We start from the raw sequence: 27,229 nt of genomic DNA, 5'->3' as shown, positions 1-27,229 counted from the left end.
ATATCTGTTTAGTTCATCAATTTGAAAGCTAGATTCAATCACCCTCTATACTATGGTAATGCTAGACAATGTCTTGCCATGACAATGTTACACTACCGTTGTCATGTTTGCGCCTGTTAAGCTCCACTCTTCTAAACAATGAAAACCATTACAACTCCAACAAAACAGAGCCTCTTTTAAACCCCCACCAAAAATAAGCATTAAGCACCAATCAAATCTTTCCCTTCACTCACAATAACATAACAATTTTCAACATGTACTCCACCGATTCACATACATGCAAAGCATGCTGGGAAACTATAAATCCACTGTCCAGATTCAGTTGTCAACAAAAATGATTCACATAGTTGCAACACAAAAAAGAAACAGATAAACAAACAAACAAATAAATAAATAGAATGTAATGACATTATGTGGTGACAAAATGTTCATGTTGTGTTCATTAAATCATTTTATTCGAGTAAACTACACAAGAAGCAAAATTCAGTTTTGAGTGTGTGTACGTGTCAAACGCTGCATGTGTCTCTGCATTCGGAGTGGAAACTTGACAGTATATTCTAGAAGTGTTTGTATTTCCTGTTTTTATCACACCCTCACATACACTGAGCTTACACTATTTTAAACATGTGAAAGAAACAAAATGAGCAGCAGCCGAAACTTCAAAGTGTCTCATGATTCACACAATGAACTGAACCACACTGATCAATAAAAAAATCCTTTTCAATATTAAATGATTAATTATGACTACATTTTTATCAATGAACTGTGAATGTAAACATGCAAAATGAGAGCGAGAGAGAAACACAGAGTGTTGGTAACGTGTTGGATTGTTGGTAATATAAAATGTAGGTAACCTGATGATCTGTGATCTGTTATAGTTAATTGAGTCTCATGCGGTGACTGACAGATGCGTAATCAGAGTGAATCTCATTCTTACTGAATCTGATTGTAGCTTCACTGAGAGACTCTTCTGGATGCTTCTGGAAACTGACAGCAGCGTACAGGAGCTCATCAGAGGGGATTGTGGGTGACTGTGAGTGAGCGTCGCCTCGTCTCTCATGTCTTAATGTGCACACAGTCAGAGAATCACACACACACTAATAATGATGATCATGGAGAAATCTGAGAATAAAACACAAACACAGAGTGATAGTTAAAGAGAAACACAGAGATACACATAAATGATATAACTATCTACACAAATATTTAAAGTGATGATGTTCATTTTCAGTTTCCACCGTTAACATGAATATTTACTATGAGCAATGTCTAATCTACAGCATGAAACAAATTTAATATCAATTAAATATTTATAAAATGCTGTTGGTAACTTTTGATGATCTGATACTAACTACCATCACTAAGAGAGTGTTCATGCATAGTTTTATACATTTAATAATTATATATTTCAACATTCACTCAACATTCAATACATTTCTCTGCTATATTTGTCTGCTATAAACAGACACATAGGTAGAAGTTTAGGTTTTAAAAATAAAGTTCAACAAAATGATTGTGATTGTTGTTGTCTGTAGATAATGACATTAAATTATCTGATTGTTGTAAGGGTTGATATTTGAATATTAAAGAAAAAATAAAATCATCTTACCCCTTTTGATGTCTGTTTAAATTAAATGCCACTTTTTGAGCTCCACACCAGTATGCAGAATCTTCTTCTCTCAGATCAGTTGATGTTCACAGTAAAGACTCCCAGCAGATGCTCTTCTCTCGACAGATTCATTTTCACAGTAAAGACTCCAGCAGATGCTTCATCACTGAAAGAGAATCGATCCAATGATCGTCTCCAATGAAACTCCAATCCTTCACACACATGGAGGCTTCATGTGCTTTGCAGAAGCTTTTCTGATCTTCATCCTGATGTTTGCACTGGATTGACACGTCGTCTCCTTCATACTTAGTCAAGTTCAGCTCTGGAAGTTGATTACAAACACAAGAAGATCAATTCACAGCCGGAGTTTGACATATTCAGATGAAGAAACCTTCCTCACCCTCGTTCATGATGACCATCAGATGAGTGTGAAGATAATTGAGCTCTGTTTCTAATGTCACTGCACACCAGTATTTCCCAGCATCCTCTGCTGTCAGTGCAGTGATGCTCCCAGTGAAGACACTTGCAGTGACGTCATCTTTCAGAGTCAATCTGTCAGTCTTGGTCTCTTTCTCTTCTCTCACAGTCTCACTGAGAGGATTTCTGTCTCTAGTGGAGCACTTCCCCTTACAGAGAGACTTTGGCTTTGATTTATAGATTGAATCATAAGGGCAGATGATCTCAGCAGATTCTCCTTCACGTCTCACTACTGGAGGCACTAAAAACAAACAAACACAGACATTGAACACAAATGATTCTGAACAGACAGTGTTTATTACAGTGAAATCATCTGAATGGACTCACTGATGAGGTTGAGCTGAATTTTAGTGTTCAGGGAGATGAAAGTCAGATATGTGTCTCTGGTTTCTGCTCCACACAAGTAAACTCCAGCATCTCTCACACTCACATTACTGATGCTCACTGTAACAACTCTCTCTTCATTTCTCTCTGATGAACCACTCATTTCTGTCACTTTAGATGAGCTGATGTTCTGGCAGATGTGATTATCATCCTCTTTACAGAAATGAACTTTATGTTCCTCTGGAAGCTGACAGGAGATGTGAACTTCACCAAGATATGCAGTTTTAGTCACAACCATTGGATATTTTACATCTACAAATCAAATTCAAGTTTACGTAAAGCCAAGAAAGATTACTTTATATACACAAGATTCAGTATTTTCTGTTCCTCACCGTGTATGATGCTCAGCTGTAGTTCAGTGAAGCTCTCATTATAACGAGATACTTCCACTCCACACCTGTATGTTCCTGCATCTGCAGCTTTCAGTTCTCTAAAAAACACCATCAAGACTCCTGCTCTGGTGTCATCATAAAGAGAAACATCTCCATTCTCCATCCATTCCTCCCAAGGGTCATCCCATGAAATCTGTGCCTTTGGTGTCCCTAAGAAATGATCAAACATAGATTTAATATAACAACAAATAAATGTGCAATTTAAAAACATAACAATACTACGTATGTTTTCATCAATATTAAAAAAAGGTCAAATAAATATTATTTTAAATAATTTAAATAGCATTTATGCTGGTAAGGGTAAGGTTTTTGGCTTGTCCCTCACTATGATTTTTCTTTTTCAGCAGGACTTTTCATTTGCAAAATGAAGGCAAAATGATATAAAATCACATTTGCATGTTTTTTTTTTTTGCGTTTTTTCTATAAAATATTAATTATTTTATTGGTTTACCCTGATTTCTTGTCAGCCCCCCCATAAAAAACCTTGTTTTACAAAATAATATATTCAAGTGACATCCTTTCTAGGAGGTTGCATCATCTCTCAACCAGAATTCCAACCTTAAACACAAGCAAGTTCTTTTTGATGATTTATGAGGCTTGACTGAGGGGGGACATCATGCAGTGTCAATACTGTAACCATTTTTAAAATGTAAATTTAAACAATTATTTCTTATAATCAATATCTACAAGTGAAATCCTTTCAAAGTGTACAACATGTGCTTTTGTGAACCTGACTATTAGCTAGAAATTAGCAAAATTAGTTTGAAATCCTCAAACCTGTTACTGTCAACCTGTTACTTTTTAGAGTAACATGTTTTGACATGTGGGTAACAGGGATGATATTGATTAGGTTTGACCCTGTTTTAAAAGATTGTCTGTGTTAAATTCAAACATTTTAAATGTCACCCTCAGTATATTATTGAGCTAATGCCTATAATATCATTCAGTGGCATATGAGTTCTAATTAAACTACAGTATCTAGTAACGCTTGTGTCGGTAACAGATTTGACAAAAATACCAAAACATGAGATAGAAAAATAGTCATAAAATAATAAATGATATAGCCTGAGATGGCACAATACAAATTCTTGTCATTTTAAGGTGTCTTAATTTCATGGATATTTAAAAACTTATGTTATTTTTCAATTTTTCCAAGTGGAAAAGGCACCGATTTTGTGGAATGACCCCCAAAATCCTGGATTCTTCCTCTCTGAACATCCGTCTGATTCTTTACAGATGTATTTTGGTTTGGTTTTGTATTGAGGATGTTCACACTTGATCATCAGACCACCTCCTGAGTAGCCGCTCACTCTAGACACACCCACTTTAGCTGTCAATCAGAAAATATCTTATTGAATCAAATTAATCGAATGTGACATATAGCAAATACTGAAGAAGCAAAACACTGGCTACATATATTTTCTAGAAGACATTGATACTTTTGTGTTACTCACTCATAATGTGCAGGTCAACAGTAGTAATAATGTAGTAACTGTACGAGTGTCTGTTGATCCAAACTCCACATAAATAAACTCCTCCATCATCTGGTGTCACAGCAGTGATTCTCACACTGAAGAGATTTTTTATGTTTGTCATCAGAAATACTGAATCTTTCTGTTTTTTATTCCATCTGCTGCAGATCGTGTCAATGGGAGTCTCTTCCTTCTTTGAATATGATTTTGAAGTCATTAATATGACTGTACGAATATTCACATCTGAAGGTAGCAGTTTCTCCAATATTCACCATCACTCTCTTCGACATTTTACAACATATTTCTGTAATACACAAAATTAAAGAAATAGATTTCACAAACATTAAAAGTTTTGAAATTATTAGTTGTTTTACTACGATTTGATCTTAAGAATTTGATCTTAAAATGACTGACCTTCTTCCACTTTCAAAGTCATATCGATGGACCATTTGCCTTCAAACCCTAATCTGGTATCTTCCTGCTGCATCACGTTTGTTCAAATCTCTGATGTAGATCATGAGGTTTTCCCTCATTGTTTTTAAACAGTGTGAATCGTCCTCCGTTAATCCATTTTTCATGCTTCGTATTATACGTTATTGTTCCCCACTCATGTAACTTATGCATATAGTCACTGAACCAGAGTTTCCCAGAATCGACAAGAACACTTCCTCCAGAATATCCAGACACATCAATGTCTTTCGCTGCACCTGTCAGTCAGATTGATACTGAAAGATTGGCTTGATTTTCATACAAAAACGGACTCAGGAACTTTCACAGAAATAGAATCTGCTCACCCTTCCTGAACCCCCTTTCCCTCTCGTCCTACAGCAGGCTCAAGTCACTGAAAGTTCACTAACACCATGTCTACACTGGACTCGACAAAGCAGCCAATTCAAATCATTTGAACTTTGTGTCAGTTTGTCATAAATAGAAAGAAGCAATTTACAGAGGGGTAATTTGTCGTGCTGCATCCAGTGTAGACAACTACACTGTATGTATCTTGTGAATCTATTATTTTTATTTTTATTTTTTTATTTTTTCACTTTCTTGTTTGGTATCACCGGCCAGGTGTGGCCCATGGGTCATGGGATTCTGATGAACCAAAACGTCTTCTTCTGTTTTAGAACTTACATTTTAAGATTTATTTGCTCTGATATGGATATTTAAGGGAAAGTGGCAAAAGAGTCATTGGGATTCTGTAGCTAGAAAAAAAAAAAAAAAAAAAAAAGTTTAAATTTCTCTCTGGAGCTTTGCACCCAGAACACTCACATGCTGCTGTTCGTCTCTCTGTGGTCACGTATGCATCTCTCACACTTAAAGTAACCTTTGAGCATTTCATGTTATGTATTTGTGACCCTGGACCACAAAACCAGTCTTAAGTGTCAATTTTTTAAAATTATGATTTATACATCATAAAGATATAGGCCGAGATGCAACTATTTGAAAATCTGAAATCTGAATCCAAATTAAGTCCTTAGCAATGCCTATTACCATAGGCGGAGGTTGAACCAACTCCAAGGTAAGGCTAAAATTAGCCAAATGTATTAAACATCATTAATCCCTCTTTTTAGGCAACAACCAGACATGGGTGTCATGTAGGTTAATAAAATTTGTTTAATGGGACAATTTGTATTTAACATGATTACAATTTAATAAAAACATTAGAATTTGATATTTAGGCTATATTACGTTTCCTTTCAATGGTTATTCAAACAGTGAATAAATTATATATAGAAAGTGACATTATCACTAACTTTTGATCTATCTCGAGCTTAAGCACTCTCTCAAAAAATAAAAAATAAAACCCTGGCCCACCACATAGACACGCCCCTGTTCACGAAACATTCCAAAAATTGTAACATTCCAAGAACATAAAATATTCGGTTTCCTCAATGTTAGTAGAATGTGATTTAAAGGTTAGTATGATGTTCCTGAAACATTCAATCATTCAAACACCTGCTATGAACAAGCACTTACAGAAAGAGAAATAAGAACACAAACTACAACTTTCTTCAGCCGCAGACTTAGATGAATTGAATATATAATACTTTAAATCTCTCAAGATCTGATTATACAACTTCACAAACAGCATCACCAGCTTCATTATTACTAGCCAGATTGACTTTATTTCTGTCACATGTCTACAGAAGTTTTTATTGAGAATTAACAGTGGCTTAGATGCTGACATCTTGTTGAAAATGTTTCATTTAAAGTCAGCATCATGTAGATCAGTGTTTAGTTGGGCTCTTGACCCTTGACTTACACTAAGTAGTTTTTTTTTTTGCAGCAATTGCAGGTGTTTTCAGAAAAAAAATATGCGTTGGTAAAGCAGTTCAACGTGTCTGTTTTAATAACAAGCAAATGCCTGCTTTAAATTAGTCATAAAGTAGTTTTGTTTACTTTTGGAGTTGGAATGTTATATGACAAAAAAGTAATAAACTCAAATGTGAATTTTTTTTTTTTTTTTTTAATTTTCACTCGCTTTAAAGATTTCTGTAAGATTGTCCAAAACTATTTAAAAAGTTTAATACATCACACGTAGACGTCAACACTCATCATACAAACCTCAACAATGGTGACAATCAAAAAAATAAATAAATAAAATTGCGGCAATGCATGCTGGGAGCCATGAATGTGTTTTGTGTGCTGGCATGAAGTATGCCACCATTGTTGTGTTTCATATGCCGAATGCTGATGTCTGTGAGTGCTTGGGTTATGCCGCCACTGGATTCTGTCATTAAGACAATGGGTGAATGCTGCAATACTGTGATCAGAAAGCTGATGAACAGAAAACAGCATCATTACTGTAGTGATGAAAGAGAAAAGCTCTGACCTGACATCAGGTAGAAAGTGAAGAAAATGAGGAAGATCTTCATTGTGACTTGAGTTCAGTCTTCTTTATGCTGAATGATCTCTGTGTGAATCTCTCTGTCTCTACACCTGTCTGCTTTAGTTACTTTCTCTTTATTCAGCTCTTTGTCAGTAATGAACAGCTTTACCAGCTCCTCCCTCCATCACCACTGACTGAATATCACATTAATCACACTGAAAGAGCGTCACCTAGTGGAGGTTACACTGTCTGATACTGAGAACTCATACAGGTTTCATTTTCCATATATGAGGACAAATGGCACAATTGCATTATTTAAATCTCCCACTCGAGTGAGACAGTATAATTTACATGTACGGTTGTGGCCTAAAGTATTGGCAATGACAGAAATTCTGGCATGCTGGATATCAGCTTCTGGGCCAAATCCTGACTGATGGCAATTCATTCTTGCTTTATCTGCTTGTCCATTTGCCTTTTGAGGATTGACCACAGGTTCTCTGTGGAATTGCGATTCAGTGAGTTGCCTGGCTACAAATTCAAAATTTAACTGAAATGACATCTGAGCCACTTCATTATCACTCTTGCCTTGTGACATGGTGCTCCATCATGCTGGAAAATGCTCAGATCATGGCCAGATTGCTCCTGGGTCATTGGAAGAAGTTATTCTTGCAGGACGTTTTGATACCATTCATGGCAGTGTTTGCGAATCATATATTTTTAACTTATGTATGTATGTATGTATGTATGTAAATATGCTTGCAAAACACAAAATTTATGTTACTTATGTAAATTTATGTTATGTTTTGGCATCTTTAGAGCCTCAGCAGACTTATAAGGTACTGTAGCTTCAACATTAAAATTATTAAAATAAAAGGTTAAAAAAAAAAACATGTAAGATGTAATACAAAATATACCACATACAACAGACAAAATTCATACATCATGAAATGTGCATGAGCTACTAAGAATGATCTGTTCTCATATACAGAAAAAAGAAAGAAATAAATAAAAACCAAAGAATGAAATGCTGAGACTTGAGTTTATCTGCTTCCTGTCCTTCACACTTTAACTTTGGTTTTGAAAACATCTTAATGAACGATGATTCCATGTAATATCAAATACGATGCCAAAGTTTCATTCCTCCAGATTGACTCTTTCATTTTTATCTTATATGAAAAATGTAAATCAGAGTCATTTATAATTAATCAAAACAGAACAGAAAAAAAACATGCACCTACTCTATCAACTACCATACCATAAAATACAAAAATATATATATATTTTTTTCATTAAAAACAAGGAATTTGAGGAGCGTCTCGCTGCAGCCTGCGGTGGACATCCAACCCGGCCCACATCCAAGTGTGACGTCACAGACTACGCCCATGTCAAAATACGTCACATTCTCAATCATTTTGAAACAGGAAGAAGCATCAATAAGAAGATAATTTGTATTGTTTGCCAACCGCTAAAAAAGAAGCTGTTGTTTGCCGTGTCGGTAAGTAAAAAAAAAATATCTTTGGTCTTTACCAAACGTTGACAACTTTAAGAACGTGTGCGTCATTTGTGTGCATGTGCATAAACAACAGTAAGTATTTTTAATTTCAACTTCACACAGGCACGTTACTGCTAGCAACAAATATATTTATATATGTGTGTGTGTGTGTGTGTGTGTGTGTGTGTGTGTGTGTGTGTGTTTGGGGGTGGGGGGTGAGATGAGTGTTTTTTATGTGGGGGGGGGTCTATCTATCCACACATGTATGTATATATGTATGTATGTATTCGTGGTATGCATGCGTACACACACACACACAAATACATACATATATACATACATACATGTGTAGATAGATAGAGAGACATATAGATAGATAGATAGATAGATAGATAGATAGATAGATAGATAGAAGGCACAAGTCTTACAACATAAAATCAATTATGAATCAATGTGCAATATTTTTTTATACCCTTCCCCCCCACACATAACACTCATCTTACCCACTCAGACACACACACTTCATCCCTCTCACACATATGTACTTACCTGCCCCCACCACACACACACACACACACACACACACACACACACACACACACACACACACACACACACACACACACACAAAACACTCACAAAACACTCACATACATATAACCTCTTTAATGATATACTCTGATCACAGTACCCATGCACAGTAACTTGGTTGGGCAACCGCATCATTTCATTATGTCTTGCTGGATAACTCTATGTCACAAATTATCTTTGTATTCTTCTATGTTAACAAAAAGATCACCTAATGTTTGTTTGTCATGATTTACAGCATTCTACACATTTTCAGTCCAAGCCTGATGCAGAGCAGTTCTTCCGGGTTAAGGGGTCCCTGCTGCAGTTTCACCAGTAAAGAAAATTACTTGTTACAGTTCACTTGAAGGACCACATAAGCCATGCAGTGGTGCATGGAGGTATGGTGAGAGCATTTCTTTCTAAATCATAAATATATTTATGTAGAATGATGAGGTAAGTAATTTTTAGTGGACACATATACCCCCAACACGTATGTATTCTCTATTTTTAACAGGAGCGCCAAGAGGACATAAAGTGGAAGTTTGTAAGGGACATTGGTCCAGCGTGGTACAGAGTCATCGTGGGTTATTCTGTGGGGAGGTGACAGGGCCTGCCGTTCTCCAGATGGACAGTAAAAATCAACAGAATGCCATCAAAGACTACCTGGAGGGAGAATCGGAGGATATATTGAAGCAAGGAATCTCTCTGTGTAGTCTATGTATGTATGTGTGTGTACTGCATGTCAAGAACTGTTTATCTGATCATTCAGCTGTTCATTCAGCTGCTCAGACTTTATAATATTTGGAGCATACCTTTTGTTAAACACAACCAGTCAAATGTTTTTGAACAGTGACATTTTTTAATGTTTTTAAAGAAATATCTTCTGCTCATCAAGCCTGCATTTATTTAATCCAAAGTACAGCAAAAACAGTCAAATTTTAAAATATTTGTATAATATTTTGCTTTTGTAATATATTTTGCTATTTAAAATAACAATTTTCTATATTTCTATTAAAATGAAATTTATTCCTGTGATTTCAAAGGTGACTTACTCCAGTCACATGATCCTTCATTCTAATATGCTGATCTGATGCTCAAAAAACATTTTATTATTATTATGTTAATGCACTGAAGACTGGAGTAATGATGCAGACAGTTCAGCTTTTATCACAGGAATAAACTGCATTTTAAAATACATTCAAATAGAAAGCAGTTCTTTGAAATTGTAAAAATATTTCACATTACTGTTTTTGCTGTGTTTTGGATCAAATAAATCCTGGCTTGGTGAGCAGAAGAGACTTTAAAAAAATAAAAATCTTACTGTTCAAAAACTGGTGGTGTATATTATTATTATTATTATTATTTATTTTTTTTTTTTGTAAAATTGTACATGTAATTATTTTTATAAAATAATAAATATAAAAATACCCAATGAAACAATGGATGCCTTTTTCATTCATCTTTAAGTATGTGGAGGACCTGGACATGTTTCATATCAAGTTGTGATGAACAAGGCCTGAAGGTCAATGTCATGTTACTTATATAATCTATCAATGCAATCTTTATTCAGCCTAAGTATGTGTAGCCTACTGCATATGGGGAACTGTTGATTCTATCATTCAAATGTTAACACTTTATGATAAGTGGAATAAATCTTTAGAAAATTAAATGACAATTATACAATACCAACTTTTACAATAATTTTGCATACTTTTACAATATCAAAATCTAATTGTCCCCTTTAAATTTGATGCATTTCAATTTTGCCTTGGGTAGATCAAAATCGTTTTTTTAATAAATGTGAATTTATCTCATTACATAAATGAACAAGGTAAGGGTTTAAAGGTTTTAATTGACAATAAGCCTACTTTCATCAACATAAGCGTTTTAGGAGCTGTTATGATGACAAAATCAGCTCCGTATATTAGACATATTAAATATATATTAGATTTCAGTTGTGCCATTTTAGCCTAGACATCCTTTACAAAAATAAGAAAACGTGTATTAGTAAAATGAAGGACAATATTATTTTATTTAGATCCCATTAACTTCCATAAATTGTTTCAATATACTTCCGGGTTTCCAGGTACGGGGATGGGGAAATCACATGAGGAGACGTATTTGATATGGGCGTGGCTTTCGTTTACGTCACACTTGGACGTGGGCGGGGTTGTGTCGGGATGGGCGTGACTTCTGACGTCACACTTGGATGTGGGCGGGGTTGGATGTCCACCGCAGGCTGCAGCGAGCCCTACTTGGAGGAATTTAGCAAAATTAAACCCATATTTGCCAACAGGTGGAGCCAGAAGCTTCAATTAGGCATTCATGTTCATGTTTAATCAGATGCTCTCGAGCAATATTTTCAAAGACTTTGTATTGTTCAATGCCTCAACCGAAATTATATTATTCCTAAAGTAATTTCACAAAATAAAAAAAAAAATGTCATCCTGTTTATTTATTCTGAAACGTTGCAGTTTGCATAGTATGGAATAAATGAATATAGCACTTACCCCATTTTATGAAAGACTTGGCTACCATCTCATTGTATTGTGACGGTTTGCATGCAGTAGGGCCTATTTCTTTTAGAGAAATGTAGCTGGATATAGGCCAGGCCTACTGTTTGAGTCATTTTTATATTTATGTAAGTTTTAGAGTAAAATGTTTTTTTTTTTGATTTTGTTGCTGTATATTGGGGAGTTCTATTGTTTGTGATTTAACGTTATTTTATTATTATTCTTATTATTCTTCTTCTTCTTCTTATTATTATTATTATATTGTGTGAGATTCATAAGCCCTGACCGTTAGCCACACCACTGCTGTCAACATTAAATAAAGTACCATAAAAGTCATTGATACGATTCGTGCTCTGTAATTGCAAGCCCTCTGAAGACATAAAACATATTTGTTTGAGAAAAAGGCCTAAATTAAATTTATTACTCACATAAAATCTTCCTCTGTCATATTAATTTAAATGTCTTTGTTTTCTTTTAAACTGACCCTCAGTGCCCTATAAGGAGAAAGGGGAGGGGAGATGAAACTGTGCTTAAACCTCATTGGTTTTTGGTGTATGTAGTCTTTCAATATTTGAATATTCAGTATCTACATAAGAGAAGGTTTAGTCTTTTCATCACAGAGTAAAGTTTAGCACCATGTAAAACAATGTAAAAATGTACCAGTGCTATAGAAAGCATGAGGGGGATGAACAGTTGTATTTTTAACTTTTGAAAAGAAAGCACACTTACAGTACTTATATCTACAGATGGTTGGAAATAGATTCGATATTGTACCTCCCTCTTACCAAATATTTCAGATGACCTGACTAAAACCTTTTGGAGGTAAAAACCTTTTGAATTCTGAATAGCTGGGATACATTATAAATATAATTACTAGTTTTCATATATTAAACAAATTGACAGCATGTTTTATGGAGTGGATGATCTGTGTCCATTGACTAAGATAAACATATCATTTTTAATCACACCTGCAGGTGGCTGAAGGTATTTGGTTTGACCAAAGAAATATAAATAGCGCAAAAGAAAACCACAAGCTGGAGAGCATCTCATGTAGATGATCTTAAGCACACTCTGCAAACATAAAGAATAGAGACATTTACAAGCAGGTCACTTTATCCTAGTAAAGTTTTTGACTGACTGACTGAGTGACTGACTTCCTGAATTTAGAAAAACAGATTAGTATATAGCTCTCTCTATTACTGCCATACAAAAATGTGCTATGATATTTTGAATTTGACCAGAGAGATGAGGGAAAATCTGAGAACACACAGTGAAATATAAAGTAAATCTTGCAGATGTTGCTTCTTTAAACTGTTGACATAAATGTACTAACAATACAAATGTGTGAAATCTAAAGAATGATTAGACATCCTCTGTTCAGTGTTCATTCTCTGCTCATTGTTTTGATTTTCTTTGATCTGTTTATAAAAGAAAGAATATCAAAGCTCACGAACAATTATTTGATAATAAAAGGTTAATTACTGAATGAGCAGCTCTTAGTCTTTGTCTTCTGCACAATGGATGTTCATCTTCAGTCTCATGTGTCTCACTGTGGGTTTCCTGAAGAAGTCTGTTTAATCTTCACACTCAAACTAAACTGAGACCCTGAACCTTCACCAGTTTTCTGTGGTTTTGATCTGGACGGAAAAAACTAAAATGAGAAAATGAAAAAAAAAATTTAAAAAAAAAAAAAAAAAAATTTTGATATGGAGGGAAAAAAACAGTCTGTTCATTATGCAAACTCAAAAACACCTCCAGGGTTTGTGACAGAAGGCATCAAACATGCCATTTTCAAGTTTCTGAATATTACAGGAGTAACTGCAAATAAATATTGTTTATTTGCATATACTGTGATTATCTAGATCAGTTCTGGGGGTGATACAAAATAAAATGCATAAAATTATTATTCAGATTTCAGAAAGTACAAACTTTTCTCACTGTCTTTCATGATGATAATTAGATAATCATGTGTTTATACTGTATTTCTAGATGTTTCTCTGGTAACACTGATTTAATCAGTAAAACTAGATTTAGTCATTGTCTGTGTTGAAGCCATGACAATTCTTGACAATTCAAATATAATATAAAAATTAATGTAAATAATAATTTATTCTCTGATTCTACAACTTTAAATAGGAGCAATAAAGAAGAAATAATAGCAAGAAATGTTTATTTTTGTTTATTTTTCAGTTAACATTTGGAAAAATATTTGAAAAATTAATGTTTATTTTTCAATTAATAAAATAAATGATTCTACTGTAAAACATCAGAACAATTAGCAAGAGCAAGAATGAACTTAAAAAAGAAGCATCAACAAATGTATTTTGCAGGTACAAATCTAAAGCAGGTCAAAGACAGAAAATATTCAGAAAGATGAGAAATGAGAGACAACTGTTTAAGAGCTGCTATAAAGAGTCTTTATTAACTGCCTAAGGCTGCTGTGTCTCTATATGTGGAGTGGAAACTTTACAGTATCTTCTAAAAGTGTCAATCAAGGGTTTTACTTCCTGTCCTCACCACACCCTCAGATAAACTGAGACGACAAACTATTTTAAACATGTGGAAAAAAAAACAAACAAAAAACAAAACAAAAAAAAAAACAGCAGCAGCAACGGAAACTTTAAAGTGACTCCTGATTCACGCACTGAACTGAACAACCCTCATCACAACAAAAAACTGTTCAACACTACATTATGAATTATAATAACATAACATTTTAATAAACAAACTCTGAATGTAAACAAGTGTATATATATATATATATATATATATATATATATATATATATATATATATATATATATATATATATATATATATATAGAAAGTAAACAAGTATATATATATATATAATAGTCATAATCATATCATAGTCTATTTTTTGTAAAAAGATCTGTAATCTGTAAAGTGAGTTAGTTGAGTCTCATGCGGTATATGATTGTGGTGTAATCAGAGTGAATCTCATTCTTTCTGAATCTGACTGTAGCTTCACTGAGAGACTCTTCTGGATGCTTCTCGAAACTGACAGCAGTGTACAGGAGCCCATCAGAGGGGATTGTGGGTAATTCATCATGAGTGTTCATTTGAGCTGATCCATGATCTGAGAGAGAATCATGTCTGCTGTCTGCACATGATGACTTGACATGAATATGAGAGAAAATGAATTTTAAAATGAGAAAATATCTCATAAGCACAATATACAAACACAAACACACACACAAAGTGTAACTCACCATTATATTTTTCTTCTTCTTTCTCTTGTCTGATGTTGAGATTCTTCCTAATTACCCAAAACAGAATGAACTGATCAGTGAGGGACAAACTAGATCAACATTAAATGTCAGCAGCATCTGAGACAGAAACTTATTGAGTGAGATTTACTGAAATTGCTCAGAGACAAACAAACAATTTAATTAAACAAATCAAGAGATAAATAATGAACCCAAGCATCACCTTGTCTCTTGTGTCTTAATGTGCACACAGTCAGAGTGAATCCAGCGATCAGCAGCAGAATCACACACACACTAATAATGATGATCATGGAGAAATCTGAGAATAAAACACACAGACAGAGTGATAGATAAACTTCATGCATTAGAAATACAATTAATTGATCAGATTAAACTAAATTATGAAGGGAAAGTAGCACATTTTAGTCTCTCTTTTGCAGACATGCACTCAACTCTCGTTCATCTCTCTGTGAGTCTCATGTGGGTTTCCTGAATAAAGACCGTTAGTTCTTCACAGCCGAATTAAACTGACTCTGAACCTTCAGCTCATCTCTGTGGTTTTGATGTGAAATGAAAACACCCTGTTCATCAAACACTAAACACCTCCTGCATTTATGAGCAATGTCACAAAACCAGATTCAAAGGTTTCTTAAGCAATAAAGGAATTATTTTATGAGATTTACAAGGAATCACAGACATGCACACACACACACACACACACACACACACACACACACACACACAGTTTGTAAAAAATATACATAAAAATAATACATGTCTGAAATAAAATTCCATAAAAATCCAGAGACTCAGATGTGCAGTAGGCCAATCCTTTTATCTGAGGATAAATTACTACATTGATATCTACTGAGTTATGTGAAATAAAACAAACTTTAGTGTGTTCAATTTAAGAGAAACTCTATTTCAGGGTTCCTGACAGCAAAAACATGGCGAGTGTGAAGTAAAGAAAAGTGGACACTGAAAATAGATGATTCAAATGTGAATGGACTGAACAGTTTTGAGAGAGTGGTACCATCTTTGTTATGGATGTTGGTTCGCAGTGAGTTCACAGCTTTAACGTAAATTTGCTTTAGCATAATTTATTTTCAAGGTCTGAGGTAAAATATCTATTGTTGCTTTCACTATGGCTGTAAAGATCACGCAAAATAGTATTCAAACTCACATTAGACACTTTTAACATTGAATAAAGCACATAATAATTACCTGAGAGTAACACTCATATTTTGTATTTTCTATGAAAATAAAAAAACATTTCTAAAATAGAATCCCGTGTTGCTTATTGTCACGTGTTGCTGTCACGGGTGGTTAGGACAAAAAATACATCGAAAAGATACTTTTTTTTATCGCGTCACGTCTGGTTGGGACAGACTGTGTTACGGTTTGATCCTCCTTCAAAAATGTAAGTATAAAAATATAAATGCTGGCAGATCTAATAACTGAATCTGCAATTAGGGAAAGTGGAGAGAAGAGATCCTGGCTGGAGATGAGCAGGAACAGTTGATTTGCATGGCAGACATGGAGAAACAGATTTTTTGTTAGTTCATTTGTTTTTAATATTCAACAGGCAAAGTTCTTCTGTATCTAAATGCAAAAATGTTCATAATTGTTTGAATAAAAGACTACTTGGGGAAAAAAATCTGAATACTTATCTTGTGACCATCTTTGTGACCAACAATAATATAATAATTGTAATAATAATATTATATATATATATATACACACACACACACACACACACACACTCATATATATATAGGTCAGTGGCCCTTGGCTTGGCAGAATTCGGCCTTCTGCAAAAACTAATTGAGAAACCCTGGTATATATTAAATACACCAAGAATGACTTTAGAACGACCCTCTCAGTGTCACACAGGAAGATCTGTAAGTGGTCATATTTGACAATGTGAATAAAATGCTGATATTTAAATGCACTTCAGTGATGATGTGATCTGAATGGACTCACTGATGAGGTTGAGCTGAATTTTAGTGGTCAGGGAGATGAAAGTCAGATATGTGTCTCTGGTTTCTGCTCCACACCAGTAAACTCCAGCATCGCTCACACTCACATCACTGATGCTCACTGTAACAACTCTCTCTTCATTTCTCTCTGATGAACCACTCATTTCTGTCACTTTAGATGAGCTGATGTTCTGGCAGATGTGATTATTATCCTCTTTACAGAAATGAACTTTATGTTCCTCTGGGATCGGACAGGAGATGTGAACTTCTTCACCAAGATACACAGATTCAGTCATGCTGTTTGGATATTCTGCATCTACAAAGCAAGACAGGTTTACACAAAAAGTCATAATAGATAAATCATACATGCAGTTAAAGTATTTTGTTCTGTTCCTCACCGTGTTTGACGCTCAGCTGTAGTTCAGTGAAGCTCTCAGTATAGTCAGATTCTTTCACTCCACACCTGTATGTTCCTGCATCTGCAGCTTTCAGCTCTCTAAAAAAACACCATCAAGACTCCTGCTCTGGTGTCGTCATATAAAGAAACATCTCCATTCTCCATCCATTCATCCTGACCTCCTGGACTCTTCCTCTCTGAACATCCGTCTGATTCTTTACAGATGTATTTTGGTTTGGTTTTGTATTGAGGATGTTCACACTTGATCATCAGACCACCTCCTGAGTAACTGCTCACTTTATACACATTCAATTTATCTGTCAAACACAAATATCACTTTATATGTACATCAAATTATAATAATATACAGATAATATATTTGATTTCATTCAAGTCAAATATATTATTAAACATTAAACTCTGAATGACTGTACTGGGATACAGCAATGAAAGGTAACATCTGTATCTACAGTGTACTTACCCAGAAAAAAATGTAGATGAACAGTAGTAATAATGTAGTAACTGTACAAGAGTGTGTTGATCTGAACGCCACATAAATAAACTCCTCCATCATCTGGTGTCACATCAGAAATTATCACAGTTATAAATTTTTTATCTCTTCTTTCAGACATACTGAACCTTCCATTCCTTTTCAATGAACTGTTTATAATCTCATCAATGGAGTCTTTTCCCTCTTTGAATATGATCTTGGGATTATTAATATGATTCTGTGAATATTCACATTTAAAAAAGGAAGTTCGGTTTCCTTCTTCCCTCCACTCTCGTTGACACTTTACAACATGGATCTGTCATTTATACAAAAGAGAACATTTATATAACATGTACTGTATCTGGGATGTTTTGTTAAGCAGATGTAATGAGGTTGCATAAAAATGCCATGCCATATATACAGTATGTATGTCTGTGATATTAGTTCAGCAAAGCACAAACCTTCAGCCAAAGCAGAGTGTTTGTCACTTAAATTAACTTACAACAAAATAAGGTTTAATTTTTTAACAGTTAATGCATTAAATATCTTAACAATGAACAGTAATTGTAACAATAACAATCCCCAGCATTTATTAATCTAGTTTAACCCAAATAGATACTCGTACAAAATACAGATGTACATTTCAACATCTCAGTATGTATAAATGAACATAAATACCATTTTATTTTGATGGGGTTTTTTGAACATTCTTTTGACAATAAATACCATTGCACCTATGTCAACTAACTCTTATTAGATTATTGTTAAATTGTCTGATTAATATCTGCTAACTTTTTACTGTGATTGTCTCCCAACAGACATTCTACTGACTATACGTACTTTTTCAAGTACATGTCTTATTATTTTATTGTTAAATTTTCTGGTTTACTAATACTATACTAACAGTACAGAGCTAGTAGATATGTAGGTGCAGCCTTACTTATAGTCAACAGAATGTGTTAAAGGGACCATCAAAATAAAGTGAAACCAATAAGTTAATGTGTTATGAACAAACAATAACTTATTTTTAACAATATTAAATTTCTAAATAAATGAACATTAACCTAGATTAATAAATGCTGCAAAAATTGTGTTCATGTTCAATTATGTTAACGAATTGAGCTGCTGTAAAGTGTTACCAATTAAAACAAGATAAAGTACTGTAACTACATCGCAGCAGCTATACTGTCGGTAAATGGATCCTACACCAACCCTCCAATGTCAAGATCCCTTCTTGCCCCCAGAGTCCATTTTTGAAAAAAAGCAAATTAAGCATTCAGTAAACACAGCCCTGTAGTTCATAATGTCAAAATTACTCACCATTTATCACATTCAGATGTATTTCAATAACCTCTGAACCTGAAAGTCCAATCTTGTATCTTCCAGAGTCCTGTGCATTTAGTTCTCTGATTAAGAGCATGATGTTTCTGTTTTTGTTGAGATACAAAGTGTATCTTCCTTTATTAATCCATTTAGCTTGTTTTTTGTTGTCTATTATTATATACCACTTGCCACTGGTTTGTTTTTGTAGATTGTGATTGTTATCGGGTGAAAACCTGCCAGAATCAACAAGAACACTTCCTCCAGAATATCCAGTGACGCTAAAGCATCTCACTGCAGCTGTCAATCAGATTAATACTGTGATCAGAAAGATGATGAACAGAAAACAGCATCATTACTGCAGTGATGAAAGAGAAAAGCTCTGACCTGAGATCTGGTAGAAAGTGAAGAAGATGAGGAGGATCTTCATTGTGACGAGTTCAGTCTTCTTTCTGCTGAATGATCTCTGTGTGAATCTCTCTCTCTCTACATCTGTCTGCTTTAGTTACTTCCTCTTTATTCAGCTCTTTATCAGTAATGAACAGCTTTACTGGCTCCTCCCTCCATCACCACCTGACTGAAGATCACATTAATCACACTGAAAGAGCGCCACCTAGTGGAGGATACAGTGTCTGATACTGAGAGATCAGGCAGGTTTCATGTTGCTGCAGGCTGCAAATCGAGGCGGGGCTGCACCTGGAGCGGGTCTGCACGTGTCGCCCCGCCCCTCTGGGGTGCGTTTCCCAAAACCATAGTTGCTAACCTGTTAGCAACTTAGTTGGTTGGCAATGGGAAATTGCATTGCAAACAACATAGTTAGCAACTATGGTTTTGGGAAACGCACCCCTGATTCGATCGTCTTACATAGACATACATGATAGGAAATGTGTGTGTAGTTGGTGTAGGGCGGAGTATGTTGTTTAAAAAGCTAAAAACGCTGTGCAGTTTTACAAAGTCTTCATTATAATGCACAGTTGTTTATTGTTAACTTGTCTCACTCTTTCTGATTTATTGAATCACGAGATGTTAGCTGCTGCAGCTTTAATCTTCTGGACCAGTCGAATTCACAAATGAATCATTGGGACATTCTAAAACGCTTAACGTGAAAGTACGTGGCTTAATGCATTAAAACTGTGTTTTAAAAAGATCAAACTCAGTAAACAAATTATTAATAAAGCATTCTATTCACGGACAAGCAGATATGAGCCCAGAATAGGAACACAACGCGTTTAATTGTGTGTTAAACATTTTCCTTCCATAACCTGCTTGTCTGTAAATAGAATGCTTTATTAAAAATGTTTACAGATTTTTTTCTTTTTAAAACACGTTTTAATGCATTACGCCACGTTAAGCGTTTTCCTTTTAGGCTAATGGTTTTCTATGGGAGGAAAACACTTAACACGTAATTAAACGCATTGCGTTCTTATTCTGGACTCATCTGCTTGTCTGTGAATAGAATGCTTTATTAATAATGTGTTTACTGACTTTGGTCTTAAAAAAAAAAAAAAACGTTTAATGCATTAAGCCACATTAAGCGTCGAATGTTCAGATTCATTCCAGCTGATTCAAAAGAATCGACTCAATAATGGTCACAAAATGGGTATCGGAGAAGATACCAATTTAATATATTAATTTAATATAAATAGATGATACCTTATAAAGTTTATCTCAATATTTGACCGCAGTGGCTGTGACACAACTGCACTAAAATAAGAGCATGATGCGCATAAATTGTGTTCGTTACTATAGCAACAGATTACAGGTATAAAGGGGAGGAAAAAGTCTTTACTTTGCAATGTAGTAAAGAAAATTAAAGTTTCATAAAAATTGAAATGGCACACAGTAGACACATTAGCCTATTGCAGATAAATATACGTAACAGTAATTGTCTTGTCCTGCTATATAAATTAAAACAATACTGATACATCCTTTTCATTTCCTTTCGCATACTCTGATGATATGAAATAATCAAATTTACAAAAAATATTTAATTCATAATTCATTCTTCTATCTGAAGACCTGATCCTCCCTCTGTGGATAATAAACCCAATTCATTTATTAAATGTAGTTGGTTGTTCATCTGTTAGCCTAAAGATCAGCTTAATTTAGCAAAACAATCATTTCAGAGACATGGTGAGTTACAGGTGAATGTTTTATTTTTTCTTCTGTGCATTATAATCAAGGCTTTGTAAAACTGCACATCCTTTTTAGCTTTTTAAACAACATACTCCATTCTACACTAACTACGCACACATTTCCTATCATGTATGTCTATGAAAGACGATCGAACCAATCACAGTAGGTATGGAGCGGGGTGACATTAAATCTTGAGAGATTTAATGTATTTTATTTCAGTTTATTTAATCTAAGGCTGTGTCTGAAGACAGCTGTAGTTCTTGTGTTTCTCTTTTCTTCAGTAATTCTGTTTGTTAACAGCAGCTGTTCATCTCTAATTCACAATTATCACTCAATTAATCACTTAATTACTTAAAACTTACATGGTTTAAATCAAGGCAATCTGTTTACTCAAACGGTTTGAGTTAAGTTACTTGTCGGGTTTTACAGTGTTGTAATACTGTTTTTCTACATCTGTTCATCATACAATCCATTCTTTTTTATTTATTTTTATTTCCCTATTCTGTGTTTTTTCATTCTCATATAAACACTTTGGCAATACAGTGTACAATTTGTCATGCCTATAAAGATATTTTGAATTTAATTTAATTGAAAATTTGGAGTCAGAACTGCACTTTAACCTCATTGGTTCTTGCGTGTGTTGTTTCCGTGTGATATTTGAATATTTACACAGATACAAATATAACTCATTACTTTAGTTACCACATCTGCTACTGAAGAAGTATTTAAATAACACAAAACTGAGGTGAATGCTTTTATAAAACAACTGACCGGGTGCTATACACAGTAAAGGGGGCTTTTAGCATCTGATAAGTACAAATTTTCTAACACACCATTATTTATGACTGCATTTGTTGTTTTGATCATGTGACCTGAATAAAACCTTTTGGAGCAAAAGCTGAAATGTATATAAAATAAATACACACTCATAATTTCTTTGTATGGAGTAGATCATTCGTGTCCATGCATGTTATAGAAGTGCATCTTGGTTTGACTGAAATAATTTAAATGCAAGAGCAAAAGAAAACCAAAGACAGCATGTTGGTTAATCTTTATCACACTGATCCCAGTGTTTAACCATCCTGCAAATACAAAACACAGAGACATTTACAAGCAAGTTTCTTTAATAACCAAGTAAAAATACCGTATTGCAGTAAACCTGGAGATGTTTACTTACATTACATTAACATAAAATTACTAAATTTATCAATACACATCTATAACACTTACTGTAAAGCATTTTATAGTCATTCTGTGATTTATAGACTCACTTTTTCTTACTATAAAAGTAAAACTGTCAAATTACACATGGACAATTTGTTGATCATAAACATTTTTTTCAGTCTTTTTTCTCAATTTATTACTTTCAGTAAATGCTGAAGCTGAATTACTGAATGAGCAGCTCTTAGTCTTTATTGTCTTTTGCTCACAATGATGTTCATCTTCTGTCTGTCTCACTTCAGTCTCTTGTGTCTCACTGTGGGTTTCCTGAATAACCTTCACAGACTGTTCACTGTCTGTTTGATCTTCACAGTCAAACTAAACTTAGACCCTGAACTGCCAAACTGTTTTCTGTGGCTTTGAGTTGGACTGAGAAACAGCCTGTTCTTCACGCAAACACACACACAAAAACACCTCCAATGTTCATGAGAAACTCTGAGACAAATCTTCGAATATGACAATAATGACAAATAATTTCAAAAATAAAACGCTAATTAATACTGTCAATGAATTTAATTACCTGATTGTTTGGTAGTTTATATGTCAATATTTAAATCTGTCTTGAACATCAGGATCATATTTCAGACTTTTTCCTTTGTACAAACTATTACTCTTATTATGTTCTTGTACTGTATTTCTGTATTTTATCTGGGATCTGGTATTTCATCAGTATGAAAACTAGATTCACTCCCTATGCACTGCTATTAATGCTGTCAATGTCTTCCTTATAATCTCTGTGTAACTATTTTGTTGGTACAAATCTAAAGCAGGTCAAATAGCATCAGTATATTCAAAGAGATGAAAACAAGCCATTTTAACAGTTCTAAACAGAGTACAAATTATGATTCTCAAACTTCATGTGTCTCGTCATAAAGGTCTGATAGAGCTGCTGCTAAGAGCTTTAACTGTACGTGTCAAAAGCTGCTGTGTCTCTATATGTGGAGTGGAAACATTACAGTATCTTCTAGAAGTGTCACTCAGGGCTTTTATTTCCTGCTCTCACCACACCCTCAGATAAACTGAGATGACAAACTATTTTAAACATGTGAAAGAAGCAACATGATCAGCAACGGAAACTTTAAAGTGTCTCATGATTCGCTGAACTGAACAACTCTACTCTGATCAATAAAAACATGTTTCAACATTAAATCATGAGTCCATTTTTTATAAATGTATTGTGAATGTAACAAATATAAAAGAAAAGAAAAAAAAGTGTCTGTTTTTAAAATATCCTTGGTAACGTGATGATCTGTGATCTGTTATAGTTAGTTGAGTCTCATTCGGTAAATGACTACGGTGTAATCAGAGTGAATCTCATTCTTACTGAATCTGACTGTAGCGTCACTGAGAGACTCTTCTGGATGCTTCTGGAAACTGACAGCAGTGTACAGGAGCCCATCAGAGGGGATTGTGGGTGACTGTGAGTGAGCATCGCCTCGTCTCTCATGTCTTAATGTGCACACAGTCAGAGTGAATCCAGCGATCAGCAGCAAAATCACACACACACTAATAATGATGATCATGGAGAAACCTGAGAATAAAACACACAGACACAATCCAGAGATGAATGAAATAAAATCTACACAATTATTAAAATGAATGATGGTCCTATTCCTTTTCTGTTCCAAAATAAATGCCTGTTTTAACATTTATGGGTTATAAGCACATTTTATAAAATAATTGCAAGTATATTATATATATACATTTTCCTTTTCTGTTCCAAAATAAAACTCAGCTAGCCATGGAATTTATACTATCCTCAACATGACATAATTTTATCATACTGCATGCCTCAACAGTGGTTGACCCAGCAATTCACTCATGATATATATATAACTCTGTTTGTAATGTTTGATGACCTGTGATCTCTGTCATAAAGGGACCAGTTGTAGATTCTCCTTCACGTCTCACTACTGGAGGCACTAAAAACAAACAAACAGATATTAAACACAAATGATTCTGAACAGACTGTATTTATTACTGTGAAATCATCTGAATGGACTCACTGATGAGGTTGAGCTGTATTTTAGTGGTCAGGGAGATGAAAGACAGATATGTGTTCTCTGGTTTCTGCTCCACACCAGTTATTTAAACTCCAGCATCTCTCACACTCACATTACTGATGCAAACAAGCTCACTGTAACAACTCTCTCTTCATTTCTCTCTGATGATTAACCACTCTTGAGGACTTGGGATTTTTCTGTCACTTTAGATGAGCTGATGTTCTGGCAGATGTGATTATCATCCTCTTTACAGAAATGAACTTTATGTTTCTCTGGGATCGGACAGGAGATGTTGAGTTCTCCACCAGGATGAGCAGACTCAGTCATGCTGTTTGGATATTTTGCGTCTATAAACCAAGACAACCTTACATAAAAATCAGAACAAATAATTTACACATAAAATATACAGTATATTTTGTTCCTCACCGTGTTTGACGCTCAGCTGTAGTTCGGTGAAGCTCTCAGTATAGTCAGATTCTTTCACTCCACACCTGTATGTTCCTGCATCTGCAGCTTTCAGCTCTCTAAAAAACACCATCAAGACTCCTGCTCTGGTGTCGTCATATAAAGAAACATCTCCATTCTCCATCCATTCATCCTGAACTCCTGGATTCTTCCTCTCTGAACATCCGTCTGATTCTTTACAGATGTATTTTGGTTTGGTTTTGTATTGAGGATGTTCACACTTGATCATCAGACCACCTCCTGAGTAACTGCTCACACTAGATGTGCCCACTTTATACTTACTAATAATATGTAGATGAATAGTATTGATAATGTAGTAACTGTACGAGTGTCCGTCGATCCAAACTCCACATAAATAAACTCCTCCATCATCTGGTGTCACAGCAGTGATTTTCACACTGAAGAGGTTTTGTCTGTTATCATAGATGCTCAATCTTTCTTTCTGATACAATTTGTCAGTAGTGGAGATCACCTCATCAATGATGTCATTTTCAGTTTTGAATATAATCTTTCTAAAATACCTTTGGTCCTTTGAATATTCACAATGGAAAGCAGCAGTTTCTCCACTATTTACTCTCACTGTCTTTGATGCTACACAACATGAATCTGTCAACATTCAAAGTTTTATTTGTGATCTGAGAAAACTACATAAAAAATAATAATCAAAGCATTGAAAAACTGATCTAATTGATAGTTTGTATTACTCACCAATAATATGCAGAGGAAGAGTATTAATAATGTAGTAACTGTACGAGTGTCTGTCGATCCAAACTCCACACAAATAAACTCCTCCATCATCTGGTGTCACAGCAGTGATTCTCACACTGAAGAGGTTTTTATGTTTGTCATCAGAAATACTGAATCTTTCTTTCTTCTTCCATCTGCTGTAAATCGTCTCAATGGAGTCTTTTCCTTCTTTGAATATGATCTTGGGATCATGTATATGATTGTATGAATATTCACAGCTGAAATTGGCAGTTTCTCCAATATTCACAATCACTCTCTTTGACACTTTACAACATGAATCTGTCATTTACATAAAGAAATATTTTCATTTATATATAAAATCTTTGAAATGATTAGTAGTTTTACTACACATAGATGTTGATCTTAAAACTGACCGTCTGTCACATTCAAAGTCATATCAATGGACCACTGGCCATGATACTTAATCCAGTAATCTCCAGCATCTTGTTGATTTAAATCTCTGATGTAGATCATGAGGTTTCCCACATTGTTTCGAAACAGCGTGAATCTACCTTCATTAATCCGGGAATCGTGTTTCTTATCATTTATTATTGTTCTCCACTCCGGTAACTTATACATGTATTTAGCCGAGTTGCCATACCAAAGTTTCCCGGAATCAACAATAACACTTCCTCCAGAATATCCCGTGACACTGAAGCATCTCACTGCAGCTGTCAATCAGATTAATACTGTGATCAGAAAGATGATGAACAGAAAACAGCATCATTACTGCAGTGATGAAAGAGAAAAGCTCTGACCTGAGATCAGGTAGAAAGTGAAGAAGATGAGGAGGATCTTCATTGTGACTTGAGTTCAGTCTTCTTTATGCTGAATGATCTCTGTGTGAATCTCTCTGTCTCTACATCTGTCTGCTTTAGTTACTTCCTCTTTATTCAGCTCTTTATCAGTAATGAATAGCTTTACTGGCTCCTCCCACCATCACCACTGACTGAGGGTGCTTCTCAATACTCAAATGTATGCTTCCTCGTTTCCTCGCTCCTCCGTCCTCTAGGCTGTGACCCGGAAACCAAAGTTAGCCATCTTGAAGAATAACTCAATAATCTAACTGCATTGTGAGGAGTTGAAGAACGAGGAGTGAGGAGGCTTCCAGAGGAGCTATGAGCGAGGATAAACAGATGTATCCTATGCAGAAATCTTTACAGTCGAAAAATCTGACGTGTATATAAATGATCCTCCCCTTTCACATTTATTGAAATTTATTCATTTAATTTATGTTTTACCTTTGCAGTTAAAATAAACCATACATTGCATATATTTCAACAGGGCATCTTGCTTTATTAATATTTATTATATAGTTTTATATAACTAAACAACATAAGGGCAGATCCCTTGAGCACAGATGATGGAGCTTTGAAGTGATGCTTGAGTGATCAAGAATATTCCAATGTACAACTAGTTTTCCTTAGATTCCTCCGTCCTCATTTTCTTTCCCTGCATACTTACCTCACATCCTAAGGGGGCTGGAGCAAAGACGAGAGGAA

General features: G+C 34.7%; 1 protein-coding gene and 1 long non-coding RNA gene across 2 annotated transcripts; both read right to left on the bottom strand.

Moving 5' to 3' along the window:
• Window positions 1-878: 878 nt before the first annotated feature.
• LOC109060676 (polymeric immunoglobulin receptor-like) lies at window positions 879-17,644 on the bottom strand. Its single transcript, XM_042716059.1, has 7 exons — window positions 16,953-17,644; window positions 4,031-4,192; window positions 2,803-3,012; window positions 2,414-2,722; window positions 2,010-2,327; window positions 1,748-1,931; window positions 879-1,062 (listed from the first exon to the last, which is right to left on the bottom strand). The coding sequence occupies exons 1-7, from the start codon at window positions 17,314-17,316 to the stop codon at window positions 879-881; spliced, it is 1,731 nt and encodes a 576-aa protein (XP_042571993.1). The 5' UTR covers window positions 17,317-17,644.
• LOC122135959 lies at window positions 14,686-15,613 on the bottom strand. The gene is made up of 3 exons (XR_006153815.1): window positions 15,193-15,613; window positions 14,973-15,019; window positions 14,686-14,876 (listed from the first exon to the last, which is right to left on the bottom strand). It is a non-coding gene; the product is annotated as an uncharacterized LOC122135959 (long non-coding RNA).
• Window positions 17,645-27,229: the final 9,585 nt, after the last annotated feature.

This window comes from Cyprinus carpio, chromosome B1 (assembly GCF_018340385.1).
Source record: "Cyprinus carpio isolate SPL01 chromosome B1, ASM1834038v1, whole genome shotgun sequence".
Lineage (NCBI taxonomy): Eukaryota > Metazoa > Chordata > Actinopteri > Cypriniformes > Cyprinidae > Cyprinus > Cyprinus carpio.
This window is presented reverse-complemented; position numbering and strand designations above follow the sequence as displayed.

Coding starts and splice junctions, on each gene's coding strand:
- LOC109060676 (XM_042716059.1), bottom strand. CDS start 17,316: ATGTATGATTTATCTATTATGACTTTTTGTGTAAACCTGTCTTGCTTT. Junction 4,193..16,952: donor AATTCAGCTCAACCTCATCA/GTGAGTCCATTC, acceptor TCTGATTGACAG/CTAAAGTGGGTGTGTCTAGA. Junction 3,013..4,030: donor GGGGTCATTCCACAAAATCG/GTGCCTTTTCCA, acceptor ATCATTTCTTAG/GGACACCAAAGGCACAGATT.